At 43.2% G+C, this 24366-nt stretch overlaps 1 protein-coding gene across 4 annotated transcripts in view; it reads right to left on the bottom strand.

Moving 5' to 3' along the window:
- Window positions 1–24160, bottom strand: part of Xpo6 (exportin 6) — an 88157-nt gene extending 63997 nt beyond the window's left edge. For 2 of the 4 annotated variants that reach the window (XM_052199625.1, XM_052199638.1), the window contains exons 1-2: window positions 23630–24159; window positions 1126–1216 (exon numbers count right to left, since the gene is read on the bottom strand). In XM_052199625.1, coding sequence (XP_052055585.1) covers window positions 1126–1216; window positions 23630–23632 — 94 coding nt within the window. In that variant the 5' untranslated portion in view covers window positions 23633–24159. Of the gene's footprint in view, window positions 1–1125; window positions 1217–23629 lie in introns of all 4 variants that reach the window. The other 2 variants (XR_007980303.1, XM_052199617.1) reach the window with 2 other exon arrangements.
- Window positions 24161–24366: the final 206 nt, after the last annotated feature.

The raw sequence follows: 24366 nt of genomic DNA, 5'->3' as shown, positions 1-24366 counted from the left end.
ACCAAAGGCATTTCTATTACAATGACAAAAGGGTTTGAAAGAATCAGAGTGGAAGATTATAGGAGACTAACACAGAACAAGATCTATCTTTTTTAGTAAAAATTGTACTTTCACTATAAATTTAAGTTAGTAGCATAAAACTGAAGAGGAAGTCATAATGGGACAGGAGTAGAGATCAGAGTAGAGAACCAGAGTAGCGAGCAAGGTACTCCTCCTCAGGCAGATGCTGCTCATCTCCCAGACCTTTGTCTATACACATTCTATTTCTCTACAGGGTACTTTCTCAGAAAAGAGAGGTATGTAGGGTGCAGGCTATTGGGAGTCCCAGCTACCAGACAACATGACGCTTCTATGGCAAAGATCTCCTAGACACCTGCAAACCCCATGGGGACTTTGGATGGACCAGGAGGTTTAACTGGCTAACATGAGTCAAGTCAATGGAGCAGAAATGAGTCTTTAAGGTTCTGAGACCAGGACAGACCTTAAGGAAAGAAAAGCAACAATCCAATGAATACAAAGTAGCCTCTCTGACACACAAAGAAAGAATGTCCAAGAGAGGATTCAAAGGAGAAAGATTGCTTAAGCAACACAGTGGATCATATCTCTGAGGCAGGATCTGACAATAGAATAAATTATCTTCTTTCTAGTGTGTTTGATTAACATTATTGTGGTAATGTATATAAAAAAATCAAAAAAGTGGGTTCTCAAACACACTGAGGCCCCAAGACAGCAAGTGCGTACACCTCCATGTTCGCTATTAAGGAAAACCACAGAATGGGGATGGTGACAGGGAGGAGAAGAGAAAGTGATGAGAAGTCTCCAAGGCCGACCAGCTAGGGACTCATCAGACTCCACTGTGTCTCACTGTGACCATTCTGACACTTTCTTAAACTGTTCTTGTTCTGAAATTAATGGTTGTGGGCCTCTTTCAACAACACTATTGAGATTAGAAACAAAGCAGAGGCTTTTCCACTTGCCTGAAAGGCATGAAAACCAATTGCTATGTTAGGTGTGCGAGCCCTACCTGCCCGACATGAACCAGAGCAAAGCAGCCAAGACTTCAAGGGGAACTTGCAGGTTTGGCCAACCAAGGGTATCAATTCCTTCTTCCCCGAATCCACTTACCTATCTCACGCTTCCTTTCATTGGTTGTGCAGTCATGGAAAAATTCTGTCATCAGGCTTTCCAATGCCCTGAGGGAGGCTTCTTCAGATGCCTGGCAAAGGAATTTGAAAAAAATCAGTAACTGCTTCTGCCCCCCAGTTCCCTCCAACTCCTGTCCACAAGAGTAATTTGCTTCCCCCAAACGGTTTAACATTCTTCAAATGCACAATGCAAGCCAGAAAAACAAGAGAAATTTCCATCTGGCTTAAAACCCAGTTTTAGTATCTTCTACAAACTCATGCCACGTCATTTTAACTATTTATGTTAAGGAAAAGAAAAACAAGCAATTGAAAATGCAATTATAGAATGATGCTGAAAGCAATTAACAGTCCTGGCCTGGGCAGAACAGGGAGAGCAAAAATCCTGGGAGCCTACAGGCACTCCATATACAACCTGGACACCCTTGCCTGAATAATTACCCAGATGTTAACACAGCGGAAATGTAAGCCACATGGCCTCTTGGAGTTTCTGTAGGTGCTTCAGGTGCTTGCATATATTCAGTTTTCAATCTCACATGAAGGGCCAAGAGATGTATGCTGTGCACACAGCTGAGAGCAAAGCTTAGGCAGGCACTCAAAGTTTAACTCTGCTGCAGATCCACAAAGGGCAGAAGAGACAAGAGGTAAGAGGGAGGCCTTTGAACCAGGTATAGTGGTGCACATCTTTAACCCCAGCTCTCCAGAGGCAGAAGGTGGATCTCCTTAAGTTTTAGGTCTACAGAGTAAGTTCCAGTATAACCAGGGCTACACAGGGAAACCCTGTCTCAAAAAGCAAAAAAGAAAGAAAAAGAAAAGTTCCCTCTTGCACATGGATCTCCACTTCCTTGTCACCCAGCAAGAACAGCTGCTTGCACCAGTAAGCTTGATTCTAAAGCCCATGTAAAGTCTAATGCCACATTCCTGTGGTCTTTGCACTTAGAAGGCTGAAGCAAGACGATGACAAACAAGTTCTAGGCCAACCTAGATTACAGACCTGATCTCATAAAAAAATTTTAAATGCCGGGCAGTGGTGGCACATGCCTGTAATCTCAGCACTTGGGAGGCAGAAGCAGGCAGATTTCTGAGTTCAAAGCCAGACTGGTCTACAGAGTGATTTCTAGGACAGCCAGGTCTACACAGAGAAACCCTGTCTTGAAAAAAACAAACAAATAAATAAATAAATTATTTATTTATTTATTTAAATAATAGTAGCAGAAACCACTCCATACAGTCTGTGTGCAAAAAAGTTGAGTATCCACAGACTATGTTTGAACCCTCATTGGCATTATCGACCTGAGAATTCCTGTTATTTTTGTTAGTTCTTAATTCTTTTCCTAACTGTTTCCCTTCCCCAAATCTCCTTTACTAGCAGATAGCAGAGCCTTTTAAGACAACAGGCTCACTTTTAAACATGTTTCCTGCTGAACTGTGAGAAGTCTGGAAGCCTCCAGCCAGTCATTTACTGCTGTGGAGACAAAGGAACTTCAGCTATCTCCCTTAATCCCTTAATAAGCTAACTTACAAGAACAGCACCACATACACCACCAACACTGGCCATGCACAGGTAGTGCCGGTCAAGGCTGTGCCTCCCATACATAAAAGGCTGGCCATGCAATGACAGCTGAACTGACCTTATGAATGATTCATTTTCCCATAGTATTAGCACGTGTAACTCAAAGAAATGCTCTTGTCTGAATTTTATAGCTTGCAAGCCAACTTGTTCTATAAAAATTACCTATATGCCAGATGAATGGTACACATCCCACTACTTGACAGGCTGAGACAGGAAGATCTCTGCCCTAGTAGTTTGGAGACAGTAAGAACTTGCATGTCATTTCATTTGGGAGAAGGGGAAGAATGTTCTATTTAAAATTAAACTACAACTAGGCCTTGTGGTATTAGTCTATCTCCCACACTTCTCAGGAGGTTAAGACAGGAGGCTAACCTGGGCAGCCTAGCGAGACACTCTCAAAATGAAGTAAAGGCTGGGACCACACCTCAGTTGGTAGAGTGTTTGCCTAGCTAATCTCCAATAACAATACACACAAACACACACTGAGACACACAAAGGACACACACACAAAGGCACAGTCCTATAATCCCAGCAGTCAGAGAGATGAAAACAAAAGAAGTTCAGTCATCTTCAGCCACGAAGTTTGAAGCCAGTCTAGGGGCTGGAGAAATGGCTCAGTGGTTAAAAGCACATACTGCTCTTTCAGAGGACCTAAGTTCCCAGCACCCATCTTAGGTGGCTCACAATGACTCATAACAACAATGGCATGGGAATCTGATACCTCTGACCATCTCAGGCACCTGCACACACTATACATATGTACATACACACACACACACACACACAAAACACACAAACACACATGTGTGCGTGCCCAATTAAAAATGAAAAAATAAGCCTTGTAACCAGCCTGGTCACTATGAGATTGTCTCAAAAGAAGCAATACATAATCATAATCATAATCATAATCATAATAAAAATAAAAAGTAAAAAGAAGGCTAGACTAGAGCCAGGCATGGTGTTGCATGCCTTTAATCCCAGTACTCAGGAACCTGAAAGGATGAAGCGACAATCTCTAAGTTTGAGGCCAGCCTGCTCTATAAAGCCTTAGAGAAATATGGAAATGAGCAAGTGTTAAAGTAACTCAGTAACAAAAAAAAATAAATATCATGCGTACGTGTACATGTGCGTAAGACATGAAAACAGAAAGGAGAGCATGAAAAGGGAAGATGAGTGCTGCAAGCAAAGAGACAAGTGTGCCCTGGGGAAACCCCTGAAGTCGTGACCTCCAAGCCCCGCCCCCCCCAGTGTAGAATCATACTTTGCATGCTCTAAGGCTGGTGTCTATACTAACAATACTGACAGCCTCTCCCAAAAATCTCTACCTGCCAGTCTACCTACCTGGCACTCCAACCCAAGGAGCTAAAATAACTCAAGAGGCTCCATCAACTGTAAAGACAATGCAGCACATGAACAAGTGCATGGAGAAGTTTTAGCAGACAGTGCTAGAACCAGCAGAGCATCACCAGGTATCTCCCAACATGCACAAATCCAGGCTGTTTACATTTTGATCACTTCAATAATTCCAACACTACTGTATTTCACAAGGATCAAATACGGTGATCTATATACAAAACTGCAGGATAAACTAAGGAGGCAAGGACAGCTACCCCAATATCTACTTGGTCTTAGATACCAAATAAAAACAGGCAGGAACACTGCCAAACAAAAGTAGTCAGATCTCCTCCAAAACTATACTCATTCATGTCTGCAGAGGATACTAAACAGAATCACTATTATTTCTCAGAAAAGAGCCCAAAAATCAAATTGTGTTTATACATGGTTTAAAAAAAAAAGGAGTCCCAGTGGGGCTGGAGAGACGGCTCAGCAGTTAAGAGCACTGACTGCTCTTCTGAAGGTCCTGAGTTCAAATCCCAGCAACCACACAGTTGCTCACAACCATCCGTAATGAGATCTGATGCCCTTTTCTGCTGTGTCTGAAGACAGTTACAGTGTGCTTACATATGATAAATAAGTCTTTAAAAAAAAAAAAAATAGTCCCAGGACTGCCATTCTCTAATGCCAGCCCGCCACTGGCTCCCCTTTCATTGTCTGGTGCAACAAATTGCTCAGGACTTCAAAACAGATCTGAGTTTTCAGGGTGCAGCAATTGGCGTTTTGCAGGAGGCAAATGAGGCCTAACTGGCTAGCCTTTTCGAAGATACCAACCTGTGTGCTATCAATGCCAAATGTGTAACAATTATGCCAAAAGATATGCAGCTAGCACCCTGCACACGCGGAGAACGTGCTTAAGGGGAAACATTTCATTCTCAAAAATTTTTTTTCTTTCTCCTGTATCAGTAGTTCTGAATGTTAGATTTTTTTTCCATGGGGTCAAAGTTACCTAATATGATTGCCAAGTGGAAACATAGGGGACAGAATCAGGTATTGGCAGTTTCTCCATGTTCATTTGTGTGTAAATTTTTAATATAAATGCAAGTTGTAAGACATTAATGCAAGCAGAATGTTTCAGTGAACACATTTCAACAGTTCAACTTTATAACTATAAATAAACTGAGTTGTCCTACATGCAAGTACACATTTTAATGTTGTCTGTCTTCTGTGCTGTTCCTATAAGTTTGCTATTAAAATACATTAAACTATTAAAAAAAAAAAAAAGGGAGCCCAAATAAACAATCAGAACAGAAGTAGAAGACAAACAGGATACATTCAAGACCTGCAAATAGCCGGTCGGTGGAGGCACATGCCTGTAATCCCAGCACTTAGGAGGCAGAGGCAGGTGGATTTCTGAGTTCGAGGCCAGCCTGGTCTACAGAGTGAGTTCCAGGACAGCCAGGGCTACACAGAGAAACACTGTCTCGGAAAAAAATCCAAAACACCAAAAAAAAAAAAAAAAAAAAAAAAAAAGACCTGCAAATAGTTAAAGAATACTGGAGATCCCCAACTCCATCAGTAGGAAGGCCACTGAAACCTTTGCCAGCTATTTTAAGCAAGTGGCAAAGCCAGATCCAGACCGGTGGGTTAACATACCACACAACACTACACTCTCAAGTAATGAGACAGAGAACATACAGGAAAGCCCCCACGACTCTAAGTTGGAACAGGAAGGGTCAGCATCTCAGGATTCAGATCAATCTGCTAGTTTCACAACTTCTGCTGAGATTTCTGTTTCAAGTCTTGAATACTAATTTAAAACTAAGTGAGGGGCTCTCACAATGGCTTAGCAGGTAAAGGCCTTGACACAGAGCCTGCCAACCTGAGGAAAGCACAGACTCCCAAAAGGCAGGCATGTAAGTATATATTCACCTGAATAAACACACAAGCAAATGTATTAAAGTAAGTAAGTAAATAAAACTCACTGAGACACACACAGAGAGATCAATGGAGGGGAGGGGTGAACAACCCTTACACTGAGGCTACAAATGTGGAAAGTAAAACAATAGAGCTTCTACAGAATGAGCTCTACAGGACCAAGGTTACAGTTTCTCTCTATAGTTGGGACAAATAAAGCACTAAACACAAAGAAATAAAGCACTGAATGGGAACTGACAGAATTCTCATCAGAGCACAAAGTAACTTAACAAAGAAAAGACAAGAGCCTTTGGACAAAGTGACTTATAAGAGGTCTAAATAAGTGTTACCTCAGAGAAGTGCAAATTTAGAACATAAGAGGCTGCCACACAACCACCAAAATAGCGAAGTTAGACTCAGTGAGCTAGAGATGGCTCACGGCATTTAATAACACTGTTTGGGGCTGGAGAGATGGCTCAGCAGTTAAGAGCATTGACTGCTCTTGCAAAGGTCCTGAGTTCAATTCCCAGCAACCACATGGTGGCTCATAACCATCTGTAATGGGACTGGATGCCCTCTTCTGGTGTGTCTAAAGACAGCTACAGTGTACTACATATAATAACAAATCTTTGGGCTGAAGCACCCACATGGCAGCTCACAACCATCTGAAACTCCAGTCCCAAGAGATCCAATGCCTTCTTCTGACCCTTTCAGACACCACACATGCACAAAGTACACAGACAAGCACACAGGCAAAACACCCATACACAGAAAAGTTAAAACTTTTTTAAAATTCCTAAAACTGACAGTATCGTGTATTTGCTAAACAACTGAGATATACAGACACTATGCACAAGAACATACACATTTGAGAAAGCTGATAAGTCTAATAACTGCAATTCTGATAACAGAAATTTGTGCGTATATATCAAATAAAATGTACAGAGCCATTACACAGAATAAAATAATTTAAAAACTCAAATGTCTACCACTAATGGAATGAGTTGTGGTTTGCTTATATGGGAGAATACTATAAGACAACATGAATGAATGAATGAATGAATGAACCTTGTAGCAACAACAAAGGAGCTCATAAACACAAATGAACAAATGTCAAAACACAAACACACCCTTTCACTGTTTGTTTTACACACACACACAAACACACACACACACACACACACAGCCTGGAGCAGGATTTCTCTGTGTGGTCCCTGGCTGACCTGGAACTCTCTAGTAGACCAGGCTGGCCTCAGACTCAGATCCACATGCCTCGGCCTCTCTGCCTCCTGAGTGCTGGAACTCAAGATGTGTAACACTATGCCCAACCGTTTTATATTAAATTTTTTAAACAGAACTAAGACTAAGTTGAGTATTACAGTCAGAACATAGTTATTTTGGGGAAGAATTACCTTGGAACTCCAAGAATATTCTACTCTTGGTTTGAGTGTTACATGGTGTAACAGCTATAAATTGTCTCTAAGAACATGTACATATGCTTTGAGCTTTCAAACTGCATCTTCAAAATTTAGACCATGAGTTTCAACAGCATGTTCATCAATTAGCACAACTACTCATTAGAGTGTAAAGAGAGACTTACAGTCTCCATGTGAGTCCCACTATTGCCTATGTATCCAAAGCAGCTACCACAGCAAAGTCATATATTGCTGTTTCATTAGCCTGTGCCTCCCCAAGGCTCACCTGGCTAATCCCAACAGAAAAACGCACACATACTTAAACTCTTTGGGCAAAATGGGATGATGAACTATGTCCTAGAATCCTCTAGGAAAGCCATGCATGTATCTAAGACAAACTTCCATTCTCTGCTGCAGAATTCAATACAGCTGCCCTGCCTGGATTTCTGCTGCTGTCTTTTCTGTTTCTGGATAAGCAGTTCAAAGACCTGTGCTTCTGACTCATAAAGGAACCAAAGCCAATCAAGGCTCAGAATCACCTCATCAAAGAAAACTTGAAAGGAAGAGAAAGGTCACAGACTCTGACATTTTGACTCTTTCCTATTTTCTACGGCTGGCTCCATTGAGCCTGCACACAGTTTCCCAATGCTTTCTCACTTTGTACCACCTTCCCTCGAACTTTCTACCACTCCCTATTTTACCGCCTGTAAAATTAGCTTCATTTAGCTGGTCACTTTGATTCCAACTTTTCCAACTCAGATGCAATCTGTTCTTCATAGCCAAATAAACACCCCTAAAGGCAGTCTTCTCAACCACGGTTCTTCTAGATCTAGCTTTACATAGCCTTTAAATCTAGACTGACCTTGAGAAACTAAGTTATTTATTTGGCAAATGAGTTTGATACTCTGAGATGTTAAGTTAAAGAAGACAGTTACTGATTTGAAGGATCAGAAGGATCCTGGGGGTACAGAGAGAAGCTACAAACGAGAAAGCAGAATCTGGTGGTTACCACCCTACAGCAGTGCTTCTGTACAAACAGCCTCAGTGCCCAGAGCCAGAGATCTTGTGCACAGGACCTGAGGAATGCAGAGAAACCTGCAGGGATGGGGGGCAGAGTCAAAAGCTGTTTAATTCCCAAGACTTCCTGGAAGAGAACCATCACGGCATTTGAACACTCATGGGGACTTCCATCTTGACTTATTGCAGGAGAGAAAATTTACAGCTCAGCCTTCATTAAATTTCTCACCAAGATTATAGCCTGGTTTCTCCCCTTTGTCTATGTCTTGAAATCAGTTCTGCAGACTTCTACCCACATTACTAGGGAAAAAATGTATCTTATGAAATCAGGTTCCCCAGGCTAATTCAAATACATCTGAACCTTGGCGCCACATTTTTAACAGATAACCTTTGCCTCCTATGTAAAAAAGAGGAAAAGATGAATATTTTAAGACACTGGATCCTTCTAAGGACTAAACAAGATCATTTACATAAGGCACATATAATAAGCACAATGCCAGGCATAAAGTAGGGACTCAAAATCAAACTACTGATGTCAGTGTTATAGACAGTATTACAGTTCTCAGATCAATTCTAGGTGACTTCAAAAACAAGATTGCTACTAAACTACTGCTATCAATCACTTCGGCTCCTCAGGATTACTGCTGATTCCCACAAAGATGCACATGTAATATTAATTTCCCATCAAAAAGCTGTAAGAATGACCTTTGTTCACAACAACAAATATTTTGATGAAAAATAAATACGTAAATAGTTGTTAAAAATATCTTTAAATAAGCTAACAGACGCCCAGATGGTAGATGATCTATATGGGCCTTTGCCCCTGTGACAAAATGAATACATAAGTTTTCTCAAACCTTGACTAATCTGTAAAGTTTCACCTAATGACCTCTAAATAACTATCTCAGGCTGGAGAGAGATGGTTCATTAGGTAAAATGCTAGCCCAAGCCTGGTTACCTGACCTTGATCCCTAAAGCCCACATATTGCAAACAGCCCTCTGACCTCCACATGTGTACCATGGGACATACACCCACACAAACACATATGTTCACAAAATAAATAAATGTAAAAGGAAATTAAAAAAAATCTTCTCTGCAACATAACCCTTGGTTTTAAAAGAAGCCTTTATCAAACTTTCTGTTTCCTTTCCTGGTAGCTACAACATGTGTCCCCAGTGGGCCAAAGACATTCTTCCTATAGGTTCACAGCCTGATATTGATACTGATCCCACACTACCTGCCAACTAAGGTTCAAAAGTACAGAATTAGCAAGCAAGTTCAGTCTCAAGTAAACTTTCTCTCAAAGATAATAGCATCACCATGGATGTCTCCACTCGCAAATGAACACTCCTTCCTTAGACTTTCACCACAAAAAACAGGGGAAAGTGCCTTTGGTTGTAGTTTAAGATCCAAAGCTTAAAGTAACACACATGGCAATCAATGTGAGGGTGCCCCTCCCCCACACCAGTGCTACAATGCCATCAAAAAAGCAAGAAAGTAGCAAAGAACAGGAAGGAAGCTCTAGTCCCAAGATACACGCCCTTCAAACTCCTCCTCCTTCAGCTCTCTGCTGCTCTATGTTACATCCTACAGGTGCTTTCATTTCTAAAACCCAAACAGTACACATCTTTGTTGAACTATAAATCTTATGTTTCTCTTTAAGCAAGCCAATGAAACCAGCTGATCTCTCTAGCCCTAGTAGTCAGAACAACAGTCACTCACATTCAGTGTCTCCAAAGGATTCACTCAAACCCTCCAGCTAAATGGTCAGCATATGGGGTGGTGTTGCATTCTTAACCAGTCTATGATTTAAAAAAGTATGGTGTGAATGCTCACTGACGATTACAATCTAGAATTACCACAGAAATAGGACTCTGATCATGGCTGTGAAGGATTCCCTAGATTAGATTAGGCTGAGCTTGGAAAACCCACCTCAAATATGAGTGCACCATTGGGGGGGGGGGGGAGTCCCAGACAGCATAAAAGGCAGAAATCTAGTTGAGCACTAGCACTTACCTCTCACTGATTCAACATGAGCAGCTGCCTCCTCAAGCTCCTGCTACCATGCCTTCCCCCACCATACTGTTCTGTAACCTCAGTGAACCAAATGAAACCCTTTTCTTTCCTTACATGGTTTTGTCAAGTTCAAGATCACAGCAACAAGAGTAGCTACAAGGATAAGGATGGGGTAGAACAAGAGCTACTGGGAAAACTTACTCTAAGGAGGGAGAGAAACAGTGTTGCAGTTACAGAAACATGCAGCCAGGACAAAGGCTTGCACATCACACTATGAACATCAAAGAACAAAGAGACACATCTGCCTTGGAAAAGTTCCTTGTCTACCTACAGAATACATCCAGACCAGGGCAGTGAGAATTCTAGTATGAAGCCAGGCATGGTAGTGATACATGGTTGCAGGACCACATACCTGGCAGAAGTGGAACCACATGTGATGCTTTCCTTAGTACACCAGAAGAGAAATCACTCCTGAGCAAAGGAAGAGCGGGCCCAGAAGAAAACTTTCAACTGCTTCTCCAGCATGGGGTACTAAAGGCTACCCCTAAATGTAGACCACAACAAGAATAAAGGACACAGAAAAAAGCTGTCTACACAAACCAGCCAGTTTGATGAGCACCAGTGCTTCCACTGAGAAAGATGCATGACAGTAGAAAAAGACCCACTAGAGCCAGTCCACTGATTCAAGCCTGGGCACCTTGAGGCAATTCTGCACGCTTCTGGAGCGCCCTGGCATGAAAGACAATCAGGAATATACCTCAGTGTGCAAGTGTTGGTTAGGAGCAATCTCTCCCTCACCACAGATCTCTTTTATGTGAACATCATGTAAACACATCTTATTTCATCTGTCTGAATCCAAGGCAAGTCCTCTATCACTGAACTACAACCCCAGCTTTGTCACTTGCTTTTATGAAGACAATGTCCCAAAGTTGCTACCAGTTTATTATTCTGACTATACCCAGCACTGCTCTAATCATATTTTTTATTGATGCTGTCATATCTGTGAAAGCTTTGAAATCAAGATAATGATGTCATAGTAGCTTATGAAATATAGGAAATACTGAAGTAATAGCCCTCCACCCTCCACCCTCCACGCATTCCTAGGTACCAACTCAGACAGTCAAGCTCAATGACAAGCACCTTTACTCACAGAACCATGTCCAGCCCCTTCATATTTATAGTCACTGGCTGGTGTTAAAAACAAAGTTTATCAATGGTAGCCCATGCCCACTAGAATTCTGTGTGAGCAGGACCAAGGGTTATCTACAAGGTTCCTACCTATCCCCAGCATGAAAAGTGCTGCCGTTTCATTCAAAAGCCACCTTTGTCCTTGACTCAGATTCCTTATCTCAGGCCTACAGTCTTTGGTCCTCTACTGCCTAACTGTAAAAACTACTTCTTCTGCATGGTACAGCCTGAGGCAGTCTGCCCAATTCTCCAGAATTCCAGACTGCTACCAAAGAGATTACCCATCTTCTAACTATAATACATAGGTGTGAGTCAATGTAATCTTTTCTGTTGTTGTTTTGAGACAGGGTTTCTCTGTATAGCTTTGGTTGTCCTGGAACTCACTCTGTAGACCAGGCTATTCTCCAAATCACAGAGATCTACCTGCCTCTGCCTCCTGAGTGCTGGCACCACCGACTGGCACAAATGTAATCTTATAAATCATCTTTTATGTGGTTTAGAAAAAAAATACTTCCATAGTTCTATGTGCTTGGGAGACTGATGCCCTAGGAGTTCAAGGGCTTATGTTCTAGGCAACATAAGCAAGACCCTAGGGAGGGAGAGAGAGACTGAGTGGTCACATACTGTATGGTTTCATTTATATAAAGTATTCACAGCAAACATATCCATATACACAAAAGCCAGGGCTTGGAGGAAGGACAGACAGACCTGAGTAGGTACAGGACTTCCTCTGGAGTAATGAAAAAACTCTCAAACGCTACATCTCAAATGTACCCAATGTCACATGTTGTTTGTGGTGCTGAGAACTGAACTAGGAGCATGCTGGATGTGCTCTTAGTGAACTGCACTTCTTGTCTTATGTCACTGAATTTGTTAAGTTTTAAGACAGGCATGATGGTGTGTACACCTATAAATCAGCACTTGATATAAGGCAGGAAGATTGTAATGTGATCTGTCTAGCCCAAATCACAAATCTATCTCACGAAGGGTCGGAGGGAGAGGGAAGGGGGAGGGAGAGAGAGAACACACTACTCCTATAGCAGGAAATAAACTCTAACCCAAAATAACTTTTCCTATATACACACAATACTGAAGAATAGTTAAGACTAACCTTTGTTAGGAGTTCTTTCTTTCTTTCTTTCTTTCTTTCTTTCTTTCTTTCTTTCTTTCTTTCTTTTTTTGGGGGGTGAGGTTTTGTTTGTTTTTGTTTGTTTTTGAGACAGGGTTTTCTCTGTGTAGCCCTGGCTGTCCTAGAACTCACTCTGTAGACCAGGCTGGCCTCGAACTCAGAAATCCGCCTGCCTCAGCCTCCCAAGTGCTGGGATTAAAGGCATGTGCCACCACCGCCCTGGCTTAGGAGTACTTTCTTAAGATAATCAGTGCCACTGATATTTATTAACATTGCTGGAAAAAAGAGTAAGCTTCCATAACCTTTCTGGAAGACATGATGAAGTATCTTTAAATGTGCATATTAAACTTAGAATTATCCCAAAATAAAGGATTTATGAGAAAGGGTGGATGGGGAGCCTACCAACCCGTGAGCCTTTCTGGGAATCTGTCTCAAAGGAACTCCTAATATTCAGAAAAGGCTTTTTGCAAAGACATTAACACAGTGTTTATTATGGCAAAGATCTGAATTGCCTAAGAATCTATGCAATGCAAAGGTACGGTCACAATAAATACTTGGGAAACATTAGCAATCTGAAAAACCACTTCTATATACTGTTAAGTGGGAAAAGTACATTTACAGTGCAAGACAACCATTTAGAAAGTAAATAGAAAACAAGAGAAGGAAGCAAATATACAGGTAGTAACTTCTTGTTTTTTAAATAGCTATCAGGGGCTGGAGAGATGTGGTAAAGAGCACTCATTGGTGGCTCTTCCAGAAGACCTGGCTCAATTCCCAGCACACACATGGCAGCTCACAACCGTCTGTAACTCCAAGATCTGGCACTTTCACACAAACATACATGCAGACAAAACACCAATAAACATAAAATAAAAATTATTTAAAAAATAAGAAAGCTATCAAATATTTTAGAGTTCAAAATAACTTGCAATCAGAGTAACTACTGAGCACAGTCAAGAGGTAGCAGCACCAGCCTCAACTGCCTGTCAGTACCAGGAGCGCAAAAACTGAGTTGGTCACAAATCAGCACTCAGGGTGCTTCCTGCAGGGCTTTGGTTTTGGCTCTGTAGGAAGCACACAGACATCCTCATTGACTTTACAACATTCTAAAGTCTAAAATTATCTTCAAAAAAAACACCTAAAATAAATCCTTGACAGATCACTTAATTTATCTTCCTCTAAGCAGACTGAAGAACACAAATGAACAATTTTCTGAGTACTCATAAGGACGAGGGCTCCCTTCCCAGGTCAAACAACATCTGTACTGCCTAGCAAAAAGCCTCATTCCAGCTCGGGGTGGTGGCACACACCTTTAATCCCAGCACTCTGGGAAGCAGAGGCAGGCGGATTTCTGAGTTCGAGGCCAGCCTGGTCTACAGAGTGAGTTCCAGGACAGCCAGGGCTATACAGAGAAACCCTGTCTCGAGAAACAAAACAAAAAAAACAAAAAAACCTCATTCCACACATCCATTCACCCAAGGTGAACATTGATCGCTAAGCACAGTCTAGTTCCCCATTCTGCATGTACCTGCAGTACCATCTGCCCCAAATGCCCAAAACTCTGTTGTAGAGACTTCCCATATCTGCTCAGAAATCCAAACTGCATACCATCTTTTAAGAAGCCCAATTTAGCCAGGCACTTTGAACTTAACTAGCCTTGAACTCCAGACTGCCCTGCTTCATCTGAATCCTGAGATCACAGGTGTGTGCCACCTACTTGGCAGAAAAATTTAAAATTATCAAAAGCATCTGTTCATCCTTCCCTCCCACCATTAGCAGCTGCAAGCCAGATAAATATGTGGGTTTTCAGCCTTGCATGAAATGGATCCCCTACATTCATAGACAATACTTGTTCTACTTAACTTTTATTATTCAGAAGCAGTTACAGATATCACACATTCTAGCACCTACATTACATTAAATAGACTCACGTTAAAAGGTGGGGGCAGGTGCTTTGTATTGTTCTTTTGCTGTGATCACCATGATCAAGGCAAGTTGAAAAACATTAACTGGGGGCTAGTTCACAGTTCAGAGAGTCCATGATCATCATAGTGGACAGCATGGAAGCTGGAAGCAGGCATGGTGCTGCTGACAAAGCAGATGAGAGCTTACATCTGATCCATAGACAGGAGGCAGAGAGACCAAGAGTGGGCCTGGTGTGGGCTTTTGAAATCTCAAAGCCCACCTCCAATGACACACCTCCAAGACCACACCTCCTCCAAGACCACACCTCCTAATCCTTCTTAAACAGTCTACAAACTGGGAACCAAACATTCAAATATGAGCATATGGAGGCCAGTCTCATTCGAATCTTTAGACTAGGCACAGCAATGTGCATGTGTAATTCCAACAGTGGGAGTGGAGATGAGCGTCCCTGGAATGTACTGACCAGCCAGAGGAGCCTAACATGTGAGCTCGAGGTTCAATGAGAGATGCATGCTGTCTCAAAAAATAAGGTTTGGGAGCAATTAAGTCCAGCATCAACCTCTGGACTCTGCACAATCATATACATAAAATGTACACGCTTGCACACCCATGAATACAGTGAGTGAATAAATACACAATAATTACCAGTAAACATCAACTGTTAATTTCCTGGTTTGGACATGACCTGGGCACCTGGTAAAGTAGACACCAGGTTTTTTGCACCAGTTTTGCAATTTCCTGTGAGTACACAATTGTTTCAAAATAAAGAGTTGTTTTTTAACCCAAGTGGCAGTATCTTTTAACTATTATAATACCCTCCTCCAAAAGTCAACATATCTAGGCATGGTAACGTGCTCATATGATGATGGCATGAGAGGCAAGGCAGGAGGCTTAGCTGAAAGCCAGCCTGGACCACATACATATGAAGGCTTGGTCTCTGCCGGGCGGTGGTGGTGCACTCCTGTAATCCCAGCACTCTGGGAGGCAGAGGCAGGCAGATTTCTGAGTTCGAGGCCAGCCTGGTCTACAGAGTGAGTTCCAGGACAGCCAGGGCTATACAAAAAAAAAAAAAAAAAAAAAAAAGAAGGCTTGGTCTCAGACACAGAAGGAAGCTCTTGCTCTCCTGCTCCTCCCTTGCTCTTCCCTTCCTGCTCCTGCCTTCTCCCCATTCTCTTCCCCCTCTCTCCAAGTGCTCATGGCCGCTGGCCTCTACTCCTCTACTTATCCTCTTCCTCCTTCCTTCCCCCCTCTCTCTCCCCCTATGTCTCTCTCTGCCTCTACTACCCTCTTAATTCCCCTCCCCATGCCCTTAATGAACTCTATTCTATACTATTAAAATAAAAAAATCAAATCAGAAACAGGAGGTTGGGAAGATAGCTTATTTAGAAGACCTGAGTTTGGGCTGGAGAGATGGCTCAATGGTTAAGAGCACCGACTGCTCTTCTGAAGGTCCTGAGTTCAAGTCCAGCAACCACATGGTGGCTCACAACCATCTGTAACAAGATCTGACACCCTCTTCTGGTGTGTGTAAAGACAGCTACAGTGTACTTACATATAATAAATAAATAAATCTTTAAAAAAAAAAAAAGACCTGAGTTCAATTCTCAGAACACACAGGCGCACAAGTAAGGCATGCTTGTGGCACACACGTGCAATTACAATGTTGGGGAAGCAAACAAGTGGGTCCCTAATAGCAAGATAGCCAACCTGGTCAAGATAAGTTCCAAGCCAGAAAGTGGGAGAAGGGCAGCTGAGACCAGTGCCCAAGGCCTGCCCTACGCATGGGCACACAGGCACCCTACACAGGAAGAAAGGACAAGCACAGAAAATGAGAGAAAATTATCACTACCACTTTTTAAATGAAAGTACTGATTTTAGGTACTTACTCTCCCTTTTTTGCTACCTTCTTTGTACTTTTTGATTCTTCCTGGAGTTTCGTTTCAATGAGCATGAGGTTGCAATAAGGAATGTATGTAGCTGACACTCTAATAGAAGAAAGAAAAGGAGGAGGTGGTGGTTTGGATAAGAATGGCCCCATAGGCTATGTTTGAATGCTTGGTCAGCAGTTGGTGGAACTGTCTGGAGGACTTGGAGGTTTTAGAGGCTCACACCAGCCAGTCTCTCACTTTCTCCCTGCCCAATCCCTGCGGATTGGGGAGTAAACCAATTGTTCAGCTACTACTCCAGCACCGTGTCAGGAACTAATAACCCTCTGAAACTGTAAGTTCCAACTAAACATTTTCTCTTAAAAGTTGCCTTAGGTGGAGTATCTATCTCTTCACAGCAATACTGAGACAAGGAAGGAGAAAGTTTCCCAGGACTGGTTAGAAATTTACAAAGCACTGATCTTCCGTTCTACCTTCATTCAATTCACAAAGCACACCTTGGCTACCTTTCTCTAAGGGCCCTGCACCAGGGCTGCTATTCTCTGTTAACTGTGAAAATGAACCTGTTAAATCCAGCACAGTGACACTGAGAGGTGAGGGCAGAAGAACTGATCCAAGTTTGAAGCCAGCTGGGGCAACAGTGAATTCTAGGCTAACTGGGACTATACAAAAAGACCTTGTCTCAAAAAAGGAAGAGGGAGGGAGAGAGAGGAGGCAAAGTACTAATATACATGCTAAGCCTAATAAGATTATCTGAACTGAAACTTGAAAGCAAGCAACTGTCCCTCCCTGTGAACATCCATTATGTGCACCCATGGGGTCCTTCCTCAGTGCTCACTCTCCCTCAGTCCCATCACATTATAGGATAGCCAGAGACAACAAGATGCTGGAGGATTTGACCATCTCAACCTGTCCACTATGGAAAGAATGTTCTCAGGTTTTAAGTTCAGCTTGCAAGATGCACTGTTTTTCTAGAACATTCTACATTTTCAGTAAATGTGCACTATAGAAATCTAGTAATCTTGTGTACAGCATGGCTGTGGGGTTGGAACCAGCTCTGAAACCTGGCTCTGTCAATCACCATGTAACTGTAGACAAGCTATTAACCTTACTCTCCCTGAGCCAAAGTCCTTATCTTTCTTAACTGTAAATTGGGAACAGTAATAGTTACACAGAACAAGACAGAGAGATTAAATGAGAAGGCAGTAGTAGTAGTTGGAACCCCTACACAATGACTATCACCAAATGTAACTAAGAAATAAGCTATTCTCTTCCTCTAAACCTGTCCAGAGACTTTTCCTGGGTGACTCTAAAGTGTGACAAGTTGCCAATTTAACACTAACCATCATGAAACTGGTGTGGTGTGTGGTGATGAGCACCTGTAATCCCAGCACTCATGCATGAGGATCCAGAGTTTGAATCCAGCCAGCACACAAAGTTCCTATCTTTAAAAAAAAAAAAAAAAAGACTGAGAGCCTGACCCAACCAAACAAGATGAGAAGGCTAGAATTGGGACAAAAACATATTGGCAATACCATCAACAGGTACAGAAGAAGAGGAAGTTAAGTATGACTCAACATTAAGAGTGCACAGTGGATGAATGAGGTCATCATTAAGAGAACTAGGCTATGGGGAAAGAGCATTACTCTGAGGGAAAGATGACAGATATGGTTTAGATATTATTAACTAATGCCCACAGGTGCACATCCATGTCCTAAGGTGCACATCCATGTCCAAAGAAGGTTTAGTTTCTATGAGAACACAGGTCATAACTGTAGCCATAGGCAGGAAAAATCAAGGGAGTAAACCAAGAAAGTAATAGCAAAGCTAAGAGATGGCTCAGCAGTTAGGAGCATTCACCGCTCTTCCAAAGGACCTGATTCTCAGCATCCATATTGAGGGACTCACAACCTCCACACCTCCAACTCCAGGAAGATCCAAAACCTCTGGTCTCCAAGTGCACCTGCATTCACATGCACAAGCCCACACACAAACACAAGCCTTAAAAACAAGTATTTTCTAATAAAATGGAGAAAGACATAAAGATTCAAGGGAGCCACAAAGAAAATATTTCAAGAAAAGGAGATAGTAGATACCAAGGACCACAAGTAGTTGAGACTAAAAAACAGGTTGTGGTGTTTATTTTTTGCTTTTAAACAGAATAGTATGTAGCCCAAGCCGGCCTCAAATTCACCAGACTCCTGCCTCAGCCTCCTCTCAAACTACAGACATGCCATTGAGCTATTTACACTGAACCCAACACACCATGATTATAGGTGGTCTTAAAAAGTAGTTGAAGAACCGGGCAGTGGTGGCACACGCCTTTAATCCTAGCACTTGGGAGGCAGAGACAGGCGGATTTCTGAGTTCAAGGCCAGCCTGGTCTACAGAGTGAGTTCCAGGACAGCCAGGGCTACACAGAGAAACCCTGTCTCAAAAAAACCAAAAAAAAAAAAAAAAAAGTAGTTGAAGAACCAAGTCTGCCTGCTGACTAACAATTTATTGATGTATTGATTCCAAATCATTATAGAATAGGATTTTGAATGTTCTCATTACAAAGAAATAGTAATTATGAGGTAACATGCTAACTGGACACAATATCACACTGTACCCAATAAATATGTATGATAATTGCTTTTCAAGAACCTTGGACAAAATAAAATACTAAGAATGTCTTTATAAGTCATCGTGCGATGGGTTACACAATGAATGATGTAGAAATGGCGAGTAGAAGTCTAAAATACACAGAGGCAGGGCATAGAGTGTAGCTCTGATATATGGTAGTGTTTGCCTAATGTACCTGGAGCTCTGAGTTCAATCCTCACAATGGAAGAAAAAAAGCAGTTACACTTGAGTAACTCCCTCTCACCTTTACCTATACCAGCAAGCTCTCTGGAACTTGAATGTGCATACAACAGTTCAATTATCTAAAAATCTTCAAGTCGACCTTGTATTCCAATGTACCAATCAGCCTCCCACCTATTCACAGACACAGCCAAATCCAGTGTTTTGTCAGTACATGGCCAACCTGTGAACTCTTTTTTTATAACCCTTCATGCCTACCAATCCAATCACCAACTGATTCAAGCTTGTAATTATTCCGAATCTCTATGTTAAAAGGCTTTCCAAATCAATTTTGCTTTTTACCTTTTTTCACTGATTAATTCTGTAACCATTTAAGAGATTTTAAAATGACAATTCTCATAGGGCATGGTAGCACACACCAAACCTAGCACTGAGGAAGCAGGCGGACTGAGGCTAGCCTAGTCGCCATAGTAATTATGAGGCTCTCAGAATTGCACATTCAAGAGCAGGCCTTTGGCACATCCTACAGACAGTGTTAATCTATGGTTCCCCGAATGAAATTAGGTACAGCAGATGGGCTATTTTTCCTTTAAGGGGAAATCTTAGTTATTCTAAAGTATCAGTACTAAAAACTCTCCCCCAACTATCAAGGAATAGCCTAGCTACTTCTTCTTCTAAATGTGTTTGAAACGTCTTTTTTAAATGAATAGACTGGCATAACAGGTAAAAACTACATCTCTGAGCAGGTGTGGCTCCAGTACCAAAAAGAGAAGAACAAAAAAGATCACTCTTTCTAGCTACTTCACAGATGTCAGTACCATAAGACATTGAATTTATCTGATGATTCCTTAATATGACATATTCTAGCCAGGTTGAGCATGGTGATAGACTCCAAGTATCCCTGCATTTGAAAGGCCAAGGCAGAGAGGATTGGGAGTCTGAGGTCAACTTAGACTTTTTGGACATCTCAAAATGTTAAAGAGGAAGAATGGTCTTAAAGATGAAAGCAATGGTGTATTACTGTGCTTCACGTGGGTAATGCTTGGGAGCCTAGAAAGTCCAAGTACAGGTATCCCTTCTCCACGAGCACTTTTACTTGGAAGGCCTTTCTCTTCCCTCATCCTAGAGATCCAAACACCCCCTTCTAGGAAGCCTCACTCTCCCAGTTCCCTTAATCTCAATCAGCCATTCTTTGGGCAAATGCTTTTTGCACCACAGCAATCTTATACTCAATCTTATCACCATCTCTAGTTATCTGAGTGTGACTCATCTCCCCACTGAACTCACTCCCCTCCAAGGCAAGCAGAATATTACCCTGAAAGAGCAACGTTTTTGTTCTTCTCTTTTTGGTACTGGAGCCACACCTGCTCAGAGAAGTAGTTTTTACTTGTTATGCCAGTCTATTCATTAAAAAAAAAAGACGTTTCAAACACATTTAGATCAACAATTATCTTTTTTTTTTTTTTTGGGTTTTCGAGACAGGGTTTCTCTGTGTAGCCCTGGCTGTCCTGGAACTCACTCTGAAGACCAGGCTGGCCTCAAACTCAGAAATCCGCCTGCCTCTGCCTCCCAAGTGCTGGGATTACAGGTGTGTGCCACCACCGGCAGGCTCCAACAATTATCTTAAGGGTCAAATGTAACCAGGCCTGGTGACACAGGTCTATAATCCCCACAGAAAGTCCAGACAAGAGAGACAGGAGTTCTAGGCCAACATGGGCAACTTAGTGAGGTCAAAGGCCTCACTAGTATACAACCCTTCAAGCCCCACAGAGTCTGCAGTTATAAAAATGAAGAGGAAAAGAATTATTGAAGTAAAAGGCTTGATCCCCAAGAAAAAGCCCTTGTCCTGTCAGCAATGGTTTCCTGAATTAACAGACAAAGATAGCACCACCCAATCTCTTGACCTTCCTCCTCTGGAACAACTGCAGATGAACCATTAGGGTCTTGACAGTAGATTCTACCAGCCTCACACACCACAGTAGCTACTCCCTGCATACTTAAGTTGAGGTCTACATACAGAATCAACAGCTTCACAATTAATTATTTGAAGGTAATCATGCTTGTAATACCCCAATTATTGCCAACTAGATGAAACTGAGCACATGAGTGTCTTGTAGCCCTACTGTACAGAAAATTCTGTCCAGCGACAAGCTAAGTTCCCTGAGGGCAGGCCACTGTTTAGCTCATGCCTACATTCTCCAGGGTGCCGCATCTTTTAAAGGCTACTTAAAACTGCATCTTTTAAAGGCTACTTAAAACTAACCAAAGCGTGTAAAACTCACCTCTTACAGCAGCATTACTCACAACTGACAAGGGGATGCAAACCAGGCATCCACTGAGGGATGGACCAGTGGGCAAGCAAAAGTGGTGCACTCACACACTCCTGACTGCAAGGAAATTCTGCACATGTAACAACATGGATGAACCTTGAAGACACTCCATTAAATGAAATGTGCTAGTCATAAAAAGAGAATACTCTTCTACCAAAGTGATTAGAAGGATGAAACAGAAAGGGAAACACCCAAGAGGCCAGGGGAGAGAAGACCAAGAGATCTGTAGGTTAGGAGACCACATTTCAGTTTGGGGAGATGAAATTCCCTGGTGATGTAATGATGACAGCTACATAATGTCATAATGTCAGTGAACTGAAAATTAGTTTAAGTGGTTAAGTGTATTTTATCACAATTTAAAAATTCAAAATTTGGGACTGGAGAGATGGCTCAGTGGTTAAGAGCACTGACTGCTCTCCCAGGGGTTCTGAGTTCAATTCCCAGCAACCACATGGTGGCTCACAACCATCTGTAATGGGGTCTGATGCACTCTGCTGGTATGTATCTGAAGACAGCTACAGTGTACTCATATAAATAAAATAAATAAATCTTTTTTAAAAATTCAAGATTTTAGCTGGGTACAGTGGCCCACACCTTTAATCCCAGCACTTAGTTGACAGAGACAGGTGGGTCTATGTACTGAGTCCAGAACAACCAAAGAAAGCTACACAGGGAGACCCTGTCTGGGAGAGAAAGGGGATTTAAAGTCAAACATTTCATAAAATTATTAATGAAGGACTAAGAATTCATGTTTCATACCTTTGAATTCTTTTTAGAAAAGTCTAGCCTGTACATTATATAGATGAGGAAACAAACTCAAGTTCAACAATCCGCCACCCTTTATAGTATGTGTATAAAGGTATACACCATAAACAGTACAAATCACACCATGCCGTTCACCTTTAATGGTGTATTTTACCCAGCTTTGTTTGTAAGCCAGGAGGACAGAGTGAGTGCCTCAGACACGCTCTCCATTAACCAGGACTTTATGTACCACCCACCCCCCTCCCCTCAAGAGTTCGACAGTCTTGTCTGATGTGTGCATTAAAAAGCTGTGCCAGCCACATCTCCAATACACCACTAATTCACCACGCACTGGGGGGAACAGTGCTCAAACCCAGGCTGGGCACTCGCTCACTCATCACTGGCTAGATGCCAAACTGGGGCAGATAATGAATCAGGGACTACCTTCACCTTGCCTACTGTGATGGGCAATAAGGCTCAGAAACATTAAAATGGCAAAAGACAAGCGCTCAACCAACTGCGCAAAGTACACAAACCATAAGGAATATGGGAAGGCTAAAGGGCCTGCAAGAAGGGGAGGTATCTTCCTTTCAAAGAGATTTTTAGCGGGCCCTGAAAAGCATGCATTCCAGGGAAAAGGCCAGAGCAGAAAGCACCTCAACCAAGATGTCCCAAGGCCCCGCTGCTGACTCTGCCATCGTCTATATCAGTAACCTCTACAAATCCTACTTAAGATTTCTGCAAATGCAAACCTACCACTGGACGGATGTTCACCAAAGATGCAGCCAGTTCTATAACAGACTGCTTATATTCAAATAGTACCACCGTCCCAAGCAAGAGTAACTGCTTCCTGCCTCAGTCTCCCCATTTCCAATCAGGGGGTTGATATAACAAAATACATACCACTCACTCAGCAAAGGAAATGGCACACAGTATGCCGACAACAAATAAATGACACTAGTAATCACAACTTGCTGTACAAGCAGCACAGCCTACAGTAAGGCAGGGGGTTGTATCCGTGGCGCTTCCAAGGTCCTCCCTCCCAGACTCGAGCCATGCAGTGGGGGTGGGGGCGATGGGAGCGTATAGCTGGTTGCACACTCTGAACGCATGTGTCACCGGCCAGGCTCGCACGCTCCTCTCCCCGCCCCAGCTGCTCTGAGGCCCACTGCCACCCCTCCAACAGGGTCCCTGAACCCACTCACCATGCTGGCCGGGAAGGGGGTGGCTCAGGTGAGCTGGCTCCTGGAATCCGTCGCGTCCCGCTCGCACAGTTCAGGTCATGGTCCCGGCAGGCTCGGGGAGTCCCCCGCCCATGCAAAGACAACCGGCTCCCCACCAGGGCCCCGCCGGCACCTTTAAAAGGAGCACACGGGCCCCTTCGAACACCCCCCGAAGCGATTCATCCAGACCTCGGCTCACCCCAGGAAAACACAAGAGCAGAAAGTGGGGTTCAGAGGCGGCTACACGGGGCCCCCCGCCTGGGCCCGACCCCCGGGAGGGAGGCTACGGGCCCAGGCAGGGACTCCCCGGCCTCCGCGGCTCGAGGCGGCGACGGGCCCGGCCAAGACTGAAGGGGCAGAGGCTGCCTGGGCCTGGGCGGCGCGGCCGGCTCAGGAGAGAGGCCCGCGGGCCCGTGCTGTCCGAGCCACCTCTGTCCTCGCGGCGGGGCCCCTCCGCATCCCTGCGCGCCACCGGCAGCCGCTGCTCGCCCCTCGCGGCCACCCCCAGCCAACAGCCCAACGCGCCGGAAGTGGAGAGCACCAGGCGGCCCCTCAGCCCGCGGCCTGCTGCGGCGCTGGAACCGGACCAATCCGGAATCAAGTGAGGGTAGAGGAGGGCGGGGCCGCACCTGACGGTTCCCTAGCCCCGCCCACCGCGTCTCCGCCCAAGCGGCCAGGACCGCCGCGTTGGTAAAGGGACACGCGGCCATTTTGGTAAA

Source organism: Apodemus sylvaticus, chromosome 1, assembly GCF_947179515.1.
Source record: "Apodemus sylvaticus chromosome 1, mApoSyl1.1, whole genome shotgun sequence".
Taxonomy (NCBI): domain Eukaryota; kingdom Metazoa; phylum Chordata; class Mammalia; order Rodentia; family Muridae; genus Apodemus; species Apodemus sylvaticus.
This window is presented reverse-complemented; position numbering and strand designations above follow the sequence as displayed.